Raw genomic sequence first — 10,547 nt, 5'->3', positions numbered from 1 at the left:
GCCACCGGCTGCCGCCATTGCATTTGTGCGTGTTCTCTGGCCGTTGCCTCGGCTCTAGTTTTGTCGTCAATTTCATCTGCAGCAAATCCAGTGAACTTAATTGACCTCCATCTGACCTGGACAGAATGATGTCCTGAAGTTTAATTGGCTTGTGATTATTCTGTAATGTGCAAGTTTTCACTTGTTTTTGGAGCAATATATAAAACCATAACTAAAGAACTTGCAAAGAAAAAAAAAAAAAAAAAAGGAGTATTTTAAATTAATATTTTTATTAATGACAGTCTAAATCCAACAACTTTGCCATTCTAAGATTTTACACCCAACGTTTATACAATGTGTTCCATGCAAGTGGTGCTTTAACGCCACAAAAAAAAGAGACTCAATCTTTATTATTCAATGACTTCAAATTAAAAACTAATAAAAGTTTCCTTCAGAAAATAACCAAAATTTTCTTGTTTTTTTTTTTTTTTACATATTTAAAGTCTTCCGAACAGATTTCCATTTTCTGCTGATTAAAGTTTTAATCCCAAATTTCCTCAGAATTCACATCTCACAATATTAAGGAATGGCCTAAATAATATTCTATTCTAATTTAACACCAGTTGGTCAACAGTTTACATAAATAGTGCACATTTAATACAGCCTCTTCAAGGTAGCAGCTATACTCGTGTGAGACACCAGAATTTATTACAATTATCGACTAGTAATTATGTACAGAAAGTTAAAATCGCTCTTTAGTCTATTTCCCACTTCCTCACTTGAATAACTAAAATGAAAAGAGAAAAAAAAAAAAAAAAATCAGTGCCACCCTTGTTGATGGGCTGTGCCTGGTATTACAGGTCTGCAACAGTCATGAGAATCTGTATGAGCTGCAATACCAGGCACAGCCAATAGTGGCACTATTTCTGGGGAAAGACTTTCTCAAAAACATTTTTTTTTTTATTAAAGGGAATTTGTCAGAAGATATTTGCCTATCCAACCACTGCTTGGAAAGTGACAAATGGAAACACACTTTTGGCTGGAGGAATAGCAAGTCATTGTAAAGAATCTAATTTCGTGCTGTGCTAATAGATGTCAGCTAGGGACATCCTATCCAGGAAACTCTCAGACTTCTCCTCAATCCCGCTCTTTTCATCTTGGCTGAGATTTTCGGCATTCCAGATCTTTAGCTTTTGTTGCCTGGTTTTACAAGATGCAGAACAATATTAAAGTTTATGTTCTCTGCTATTCTAGTGTCACGAAATTCAACATTAAGTTTCCATCTTGTTTTTAGGTCACCTACCTAGTGGGGTTAGTGGGTGGGTAACTTAAAAACTTCAATACAGACTGCCTGTAGGTGTAAAGGTGCAAATTCCCCTAAATAGTTTGTTACTCTTTCATATAAATAAACTGTGTTCCAAATTATTATGCAGAAAGAGTTTAGGAGTGATAAGGTTAGAATTTTTTTGTTTGTCATTTAAACTCACTGATGGTGATGTGTGTCTGGGCTCTTTATATCACTGAAAGCAATTGCAGATACCTGTGCAAATTAGTTTGGCAGGTGTGTCCAAATAAAGGCAAGACTACTTAAGAAGGCTGTTCCACATTATTAAGCAGCCTACATTTTTTGCCAAAATGGGAAAGAAAAAGGATGTGTCGGCTGCTGAGAAGCAACAAATTGTGGAGTATTTAGGTCAAGGCATGACTACAATCAACATCGCCAAGACACTTCATCGTGATCATCGCACAATCAAGAAGTATGTAGCCGATTCCCAGCACACACGTGTGCGTGCTGATAAGGAAAAATTGAGGACTCTTTCCAACAGGCAATTGCGTCAGGTTAAAAGAGCAGCTGCAAAAATGCCTTGTCATAGCAGCAGACAAGTTTTTGAAGCTGCTGGTGCCTCCAACGTCCCCCGAACAACAAGATGCAGGGTCCTTCAGAGGTTTGCAGCTGTGCGTAAGCCATCCTGTCGACCACCTCTATCCACTGCACACAAGCAGAAACGGCTCCAGTGGGCCAAACGATACATGAAGACTGACTTCCAAACTATTTTGTTCACCAATGAGTGCCGTGCAACGCTCAATGGTCCAGATGGATGGAGTGGAGGATGGCTGGTTGATGGACACCCCATGAAAACACGGCTAAGGCGCCAACAAGGAGGAGGTGGAGTAATGTTTTGGGCTGGAATCATGGGGAGAGAGATTGTCGGCCCATTTAGAATCCCTGAAGGGGTAAAGATGAACTCCATAATCTATGTGGAGTTTCTAAAACAGCACTTCCTACCATGGTTCAAGAGGAAGAACCGTGCTTTCCACAGCAAGATCATTTTCATGCATGATAATGCACCGTCTCATGCTGCAAATAACACATCTGCATCTCTGGCTGCTATGGGCATAAAAGAACTTATGGTGTGGCCACCATCTTCCCCTGACCTCAACCCCATTGAGAACCTCTGGAGCATCATCAAAAGGAGTGTCTATGATGGCGGGAGGCAGTTCACATCTAAGCAACAGCTCGGGGAGGGTATTCTGTCCACATGCAAAACAATTGAAGCACAAACCATCCAAAAACTGACAAATTCAATGGACGAGAGGGTTCAGAAGCTTCCTTCGAACAAGGGGTCCTATGTGCAAATGTAACATAACCTAGAAGAAAGTTTTGACTTGAAAACGGTTTGATTTCATTTTGTAATAAGCTGATAATGCTTACAATTTCACAATTGACCATTTTTTTGTTCAGAATAAAAAAGGTTAAACTCTGCTGTGCATAATAATTTGGAACATGCATTTTGAGTGTTTCTTATTTTTAAAAATATACTGTTTTCATAGGCAGTTTGTTCAAAAACATTGCAATTATACTAGAATATTAGATGACTGGAAAATAACAATGACTGCAATTCATATAGGTAATTTAGAGAAAATGAGGAAATATTTCTTGCATAATAATTTGGAACACAGTGTACTGTATCAAATCTGCAAGTCTACTTGGAAATTCACTTAAGAGATTCATGTATTGAGGTCAAGGATAAAGCATGGCGTAGATAGACTTAAAAGAATGTCATTTACATTTCATAACTCAATTGTAGACGTGAAAATTATAAACTTTGTAATATATCTTATAAGAGAAATCGGCTTCTTTCTCCTCCTGGACTCACCATGCAATCTCAACTTAAAAAGGTAAAATCTGTCTTCAGTGGACAGATTTTCCCATTACTTAGATACAAGATGACAGTTGGTGCTTATAAAACTCCTTGGAGGGAGGAGTTAGAGACAGACACTCCTGAAACATCAGTTACGGTTCTCCATAGAACTTTATGAGCACCAACTGTTATAGCCTCTCTCAGTAATGGGAACATCTATATTGCCTGAAGACAGATGAATTGAGAATTTTGAGAATGATTAGGCCAGGAAGAGAAATAAGCAGATTTATCTGATAAGATATATTACAAAGTTTCTTATTTTCACATGTATAAATGATGTATGGGAAAAAAATGGTTACTCTTTAAAGTGCCAATAAACCTTCAATAATCGTTGGCCAAACACTCGTTTATCCCACATCTTTATCTCCCGACTCCAGAGTGTAGATGTGAAACTCAAAATGCCTGTTGTTTCTTTCTCCCGACATCTTTTTGGGGATAGCTTGAAGGCAGTAACCTGAGGGTTTGGTCATCATTCAAAGGATTTTGGCAAAAATTAAATTTTGAAGGAAGAGGCTAGCCTAGGAACACACATGCACTTGGCCGAGTTATTAGATATTGCTTTTGGACAATTTTGTACTTTTCTTCTAGGTTCTCGTATCCTATACAACCAATCTGTCTCAAACTATTAATCCACTCATCCCACATCAGTTTTTCAGATGTCACAAGAGGCAATTCCCAATCCCCGGTCCTTTTATTTAATCGGATATTTCAAAATGAGAAATTTATAAAAATTTCTATTGTGTAAAAAAAAAAAAAAAAAAAAAAATAAAAATCCTTAAATGTTCAATAAAATTAAATAGCGTCCTCAATATCAGGGGGGAAACTTTTTTTTTCTAGGAACAACATCACACGGGTTATGTCTAGAGTACAAGCCTACGGACACAAGTGACGATATTTCTGTAAAAAAAGCTATCTTAATCCTTGAAAATGCGTTGAAAGGCTGAGATTTACTGTGAAGGCATTGTTCAGAATGTACATTCATGTATTTAACAGGAAGTGCTCCTTCAAAAGTGGAAAATGCTCATTTTTATCATAAACAAACATTCAACTTTTTCAAATGAAAAAAGGGGAGGAAAAAAAAAAAAAAAAAGGGAAAAAAACAAAATAAATAAAAAAAAAACTAGAAAACACCAAAGCAAATATCTGTCAAAACAGGGGCAAAAGAAAAATGGAAAAATCAGGATTCCTTTTTCTTGCACAAGTCTTTAGTGTGTCCACCGCTGTCTGACTAATCAATGCGCAAAATCTGTCACCATTGGTAAAATATAGCCGAACCAACATGTATTATAAATACCGTACATTCAATCTCTAACAGAAGTGGTACTTTTCCTATAAATGTCAGCATTCTTATGAGATGGCGTCTGTGTACAATGTATGAACACCGGTCTCAATCAAGACACCGTAACGTGACCATCGGTGGAGAACGAGGCACATGGAGTCACTACTTCTACTTAACCCGTCAGTCTAGAAATCCCACTGGCAGTAAACATGGAATATACTATATGTTCTAGAACTAGGAAATTCTTATACATGTCATGAATTCATCTCTTACGCCCAACACAGCTTGTACACATAAGGCACTGGAACGTTCTCTCTCTCTATTGTCCAATCGGAGATAGGAAAGGGAATCAAATGCCCACAGGCAGAAACGAAATCTTCAAGATACATGGATAAGATTCATCTCTAGCAAAATGAAACATTTTATAGAAAAACAAAAACTGGCCCAACTGTTCTTAATACCAAGGCAGAAGACGCTTTACTCTTGGATCTTACTCCAGTCCTCAAGACCCACCAAGTCCTGTTTTCAGGATTTCCTTAGTATTGCACAGGTGATGCTGTTAATGCTTGAGCAGGTGATGAAATTATCACCTGTGCAATACTAAGGAAATCCTGAAATCTTGACCTGTTGGTGAGTCTTGAGGCCTGGAGCTGAGAAACACTGTTCTAGAGCCCCATGCATATTTTCTTGGGGAATGACTATGAAGAAGTAGAACGTCAGTATTCAGCCATTTATTAAAATGCAATTTTATTTTATCTTTCCATTGGGTTTCAGCCAGCTCTTAAAAATGTCCACCTTTAAATTTGTCAATGCCATTACAAGAACATTAAAACAGTGTGCATTAAACATTAAACCATCATGACCTAGAGCTCCAAATTTCCTCCAGGAAACATGGGTTAGTCTGCTGCCTCCAAGTGGCTGTAGACTAAACCATGGTTCCGGTGTCTCCCAATGAACTGACTGAGATAAAAATTTTCGGAAAATCATTGGCTTTGGCAAAGTGTTGATCTCAAAAACCTTATTGCCTATTCTTCCATTATGACTTTGAAATGAAAGAAGTCTGTGAAAATTAATTGGGAAGTGGAGAGAACTTCCTTTCGGGAAATCTCACATCACCGAGTGCTAGACCCAGGAGTAAACCAAAAAGGCATCGTGGAGAATTAAAGGGGGTGCTCTACGTTGGATGCTCACTACTTGCTAGAAAGGTGCCATGACTATAAGCTGATCAAACAATATTTTGGAGAAACCTGGATATAACCATTTAATTTTCCTGCAGGGCCACAAGTAGGCAATTTAGTATTACACATTGACCAATCATTCATGGGTCATCTGTGTAATTTAGGACAGGTCCCTCATGGATGCCCTTTGTAACTACTCTCAACAGTGGTTCAACTTGGAAGCTTATGGTCCACAATGCAAAATCTCCAACAGGGTCCCCAATTATCACAAGGTCTAAAATAGTTTTGGTCTTCTTACATTGGTTAAAATTACCTTTTGGTCCTGGGGGCTACTGCATCCCTTGCACCCTTTATAGTAATGCCCCTCCCTCTCAGTTTCTACCCTAACATGACACAAGAATCCTCCATTAGCTAAGTATACCATAATGGGTTGTATAAAATTGGGTTTCTAAACTGGACAGCCCCTTTAAAGTATATTTCAAAGTTTCAGTCCAAAACTCATGAGCTTGGTGGTTTGATAGTGTTTAAATCTTCAATAGAATTAATGTTTTAAGAAATGGCTGAACACGGACACAGTACATGGCATATCCCCAGTACTGGAAACTCTAGGTGTTGCTAAGCGTACTATTGGGACAAGCCTAGAATGATATGTCCCATGATGATGCAGAACGCGGGCTTCAAATTAAGAGGAGGTGGTGGGGCATGCACCCCAAATGCCAGGGGAGCTCAAAATGCCCACACAGATACAGGTCTAGTGAACTGAATCTTTGCCCCAGGTGAAAGAAAGCTTAGCTAGAACTATGCTATTGATGCCATTTTATTTTTCATCAACTTGCCCACCTTAACATTAAACCTTTATTAGTGTAATTCTCGGTTTTATACCAGTAACTAAGTGTTAATATGATCCCACTGGAAAAAAATGCAGCTTCACATAGAACAGAAAATAAACCTGTATATTCTTCAAGTACTAGGTTACGTTTGTTACAGTATCTTCTAGTAAGACTACATTTTCATGGATCAGAACCCCTCCAAAACTACATTCACTGTGTAAATGTAAGCAAGAATATTTTCCTCTGCGTACAGATCAGAAAGCAAAATGGTCTATTGACTCGTTACTGTGAGACCTACAGTACAACAATTAGCATACGAGATCAAGCACTTGGACGCAGATGTACCAATGCCGGAATCTGAAGTTACAGTGTCTAGAAACCCGCTGAAAATGGACCAGGAATGCCCATTTTAAATGTAAATTAGCAATGACCCCACCCTTAGGACAGTCCCCTCTACATCGGGACTGGCGGTAGGTATACAGATGAAGTTGTGAGTCTGCAGAGAACAACCCTCCTCCTCAGGGTTAGGGATTGGCAAAATATACCTGTGTTGGGAAGATGATTAGGATACCAAAAGGAAAAATCCCCCCCCCCACCCAACAGAAAAAAAAAAAAAAATAAGAGGAGGCTACACAGCGCGGTGTACGTCTCCGAGACATGACAAGCCCTTGTAACATTTATGAATGACGTTCCAGCAGCAACTGAAATAAAACGCACACATGTTCCGCAGACCGAGAAACATAAAAATGTATAAAAATAACTATTAAACCAGCAGAAGGCGATGGGGCCCGGAGGTGTCTGCAGTCACTAAAAGCAGCAACTACAAACTTAGTTCTGTCAGGACTGTTGTTGGAAATGCATTTTAAAACTAGGACAGGGGCCAATTCATTTGTTTTTCTTTAAATATATATTTTCTGCTCTCAACTGAGACCTTGGAGGTTTTACTTCTTTCCTTTATTACAGTTGTTTGTAGTGATGTTGAATAATCCCATAATTTCCAGCATAGCTCGTCTGATGTTTTGGCCGAAGCGGTGAGAATCCTAAAATTAAATAATCACAATTAGTTTCAATGGTGGAGAATGGTATATATTTATTATTATTTGCTGCACAGTACTCCGTTATCAGCCATTTATGGCTGGGATAAAGAAGACTTTTTATCCATTGGATCACTAGACAGTGAAACATACCCTATCTATCCCCTTGGTGACACCTTTTAAAAGGGAATCTGTGACCTAAAGGGGGTTTTACACATAGCGAAATCGCTAGCAATATCGCTAAAGCATCACTGATTTGGTGACGCAGCAGCGATATTGCCAGCGATATCGCTATGTGTGATACTTACCTCCGACCGGCTCCCCCGCTGTCTGTCGTTGATCGCGCAGCTTCATTTCTAGTCGGCTGCTTCCTGCTGGGCTTCCAGCTGGCGCCGATAAGTGACGCGTGGATGTCAGGATCGCCTCGTCTGAAAGGTAAGTAACGACCGCTGTATCGCTGCTGCATCGCTGTGAGATCTGCCTGTGTGGCAGCTCACTAGCGACCATTTAGCGATGCACCAGCGATCCTGACCGGTTCGTATCGTTGTCAGGATTGCTGGTGCATCGCTAAATGTGAAGGGGCCTTTAGTTTCTACCACCTAATCTGAGACAAGCATAATGTAGAGATAGAGACCCTGATTCCAGTGATGTGTCACTTACTAGGCCGTTTGCTGTAGTTTTGACTAAAACGGGAAAAAAATTAAAATCAGTTTTAACCCCTCCATGACCGGAGCCATTTTTGGTTTTGCGTTTTCGTTTTTTTGCTCCCCTTCTTCCCAGAGCGATAACTTTTTTATTTTTCACTATGGTCATGTGAGGGCTTGTTTTTTTTTTTGTGGGACGAGTTGTACTTTTGAACGACACCATTGATTTTTAGATATTGTGTCCTGAAAAAACGGGAAAAAAATTCAAAGTGCTGTGAAATTGGAAAAAAAAGTGCAATCCCAGAGTTGTTTTTTGATTTGCTTTTTTTCTATATTCAGTAAATGGTAAAACTGACCTGCCATTATGATTCTCCAGGTCATTACAAGTTCATAGACACCAAACATGTCTAGGTTCTCTTTTATCTAAGTGGTGAAAAAAGAATTCCAAAAATTGCCCCCCCCCCCCCCCAAAAAAAAAAACAAAAAAAAAAAAACTGGCGCCATTTTCCGATACCTGTAGGGTCTCCATTTTTTGTGATCTCAGGTTGGGTTAGGGCTTATTTTTTGTTTGCCGAGCTGACGTTTTTATTAATACCATTTTGGTACAGATACGATCTTTTGATCGCCCGTTATTGTGTTTTAATGCATGTTACGGAGACCAAAAAAATGTAATTCTGGCACTTTGAGTTTTTTTCTCGCTACGCTGTTTAGCGATCAGGTCAATCTTTTTTTTTTTTTTTTATTGATAGATCAGGCGATTCTGAACACGGCGAAACCTAATATGGGTATGTGTGATCTTTTTCTTTGTTTTATTTTGAATGGGGCAAAAGGTGGGCGAGTCTTTTATTTTTTTTATAGTTTCAAAAACTTTTTTCATTTTTGGCATGCTTCAATAGTTTCCATAGGAGACTAGACGCTGACATAACCCGATCAGCTCTGCTTCAACAGGCGATGATCAGATTGCCTGCATGTAGCAGAATACCTCACTTGCTATGAACGCCGACCACCGGGTGGCGCTCAAAGCAATCCAGCAGTGACAACCATAGAGGTCTCCAGGAGACCTCTGGTTGTCATGCCAACCTATTGGCAACCCCGATCAAGTGATGGGGGTCGCCAAAGGGCGGATTTCCGGCGAGGATGCCGGAAATGCATGTTAAATGCCCCTGTCAGCAGCACGTCAACTGAACAGATTAGCTGTCATGTGCCGGAAAAGGTGTGGGCTCATAGCCGGAGCCCGCACCAAACAGGGGGAGGTGTCCAATGACTGATGGATCTATCATTGGTCATTAAGGGGTTAATCAGCAGAAAATTATCACTAGAGGACTAGTAAACCTGCTGCCAGATAGTCCTCCATATTAATGAGCTTTGTATAACCCCGCCCCACCACTGATTGGTGTGTACACTATGCATAGGTAGAAATTTGCCAATCAGTGGTGGGGGCGGGACTATACAGAGCTCAACGTTCAGAGAACTGCTAGATCTGCAGTAGAGAAAACTTATTTTATAAAAAAAAAAAAAATGAAGATCTCTGTTCCTACATTATGCTGCCCTCAGATGGGGAGCAAAAACCTGGCAACACCTTCCCTTTAAATTTCTTTATCCTGGCATAATTGAATAAGTTAGTTGCCAGATTTTCCAGATTATCAAATATTCTGGATTTTTGGTCAGATAAAGTTGCAAGAGCACTTAATGTTGGAGAATCTTCAGGAAGAAAAAGCAAACCAAATATGCAGTTATGGAATTTTTTTTCATAGACGGAAACATTAAACTGGCTTGTTGGATTTAGTAAAATATGTATTCCTCAGTTATTCCTCCTGACATGACAAGCTGACATGTGGGGGTTGCCATTCATCTCGTCATTAGGACACTACATGGCATTCTGACAGCATTCACCAAACTGAAAGGGAAAAAGGTTGTCAATTTATTCATAAATTTACAGAATACCAGAGGAAAAGCATAGAGCAGAGTCCACCCAAAAAGCTTAAAGGGCAATACAAGGTCATATGTGTCAGGGAGCTGACCGATCCTTTTATACTGGCTCTCGTTGATCAATGTCCTCCATTGGATCTTGTTAAATTGCACAATTTATTGCAGCTGCGTGTGAATTTTACTGTCCTGTGTTGCACGCCATCCACTTCATTACTTTCTTTTCCCCATATTACAAGTAAAATATATTGATGAGTACAAAAGGAGATTTTTGTGTACTCACCGTAAAATCTCTTTCTCTTAGCCTTTAATTGGGGGACACAGAACCTTGGGTGTTATGCTGCTGTCCACTAGGAGGCGACACTATGCATAATCTGAAAAAGATTAACTTTGGCTCCTCCTCTGCAGTATACACCCCTGGACGGCGTCAGCCTTCTCCAGTTTTGTGCCAAAGCATAAGGAGGAACGTAACCA

At 39.5% G+C, this 10,547-nt stretch overlaps 1 protein-coding gene across 2 annotated transcripts in view; it reads right to left on the bottom strand.

Moving 5' to 3' along the window:
- Nucleotides 1–250: 250 nt before the first annotated feature.
- The window catches only part of CPT1A (carnitine palmitoyltransferase 1A), a 119,654-nt gene continuing 109,357 nt past the window's right edge, over nucleotides 251–10,547 (bottom strand). For both annotated transcript variants that reach the window (XM_073573902.1, XM_073573903.1), the window contains exon 20: nucleotides 251–7,509. In XM_073573902.1, the coding sequence (XP_073430003.1) occupies nucleotides 7,411–7,509 (99 nt within the window). In that variant the 3' untranslated portion in view covers nucleotides 251–7,410. The remainder of the gene's footprint in view (nucleotides 7,510–10,547) is intronic.

The sequence above is a fragment of the Dendrobates tinctorius genome, unplaced genomic scaffold (genome assembly GCF_039654945.1).
Source record: "Dendrobates tinctorius isolate UK_male_01 unplaced genomic scaffold, ASM3965494v1 ptg000037l, whole genome shotgun sequence".
In the NCBI taxonomy this organism is placed as follows: Eukaryota; Metazoa; Chordata; class Amphibia; order Anura; family Dendrobatidae; genus Dendrobates; species Dendrobates tinctorius.
The sequence above is the reverse complement of the archived record's forward strand: the minus strand, read 5'-3'. Positions and strand labels throughout refer to the sequence as shown.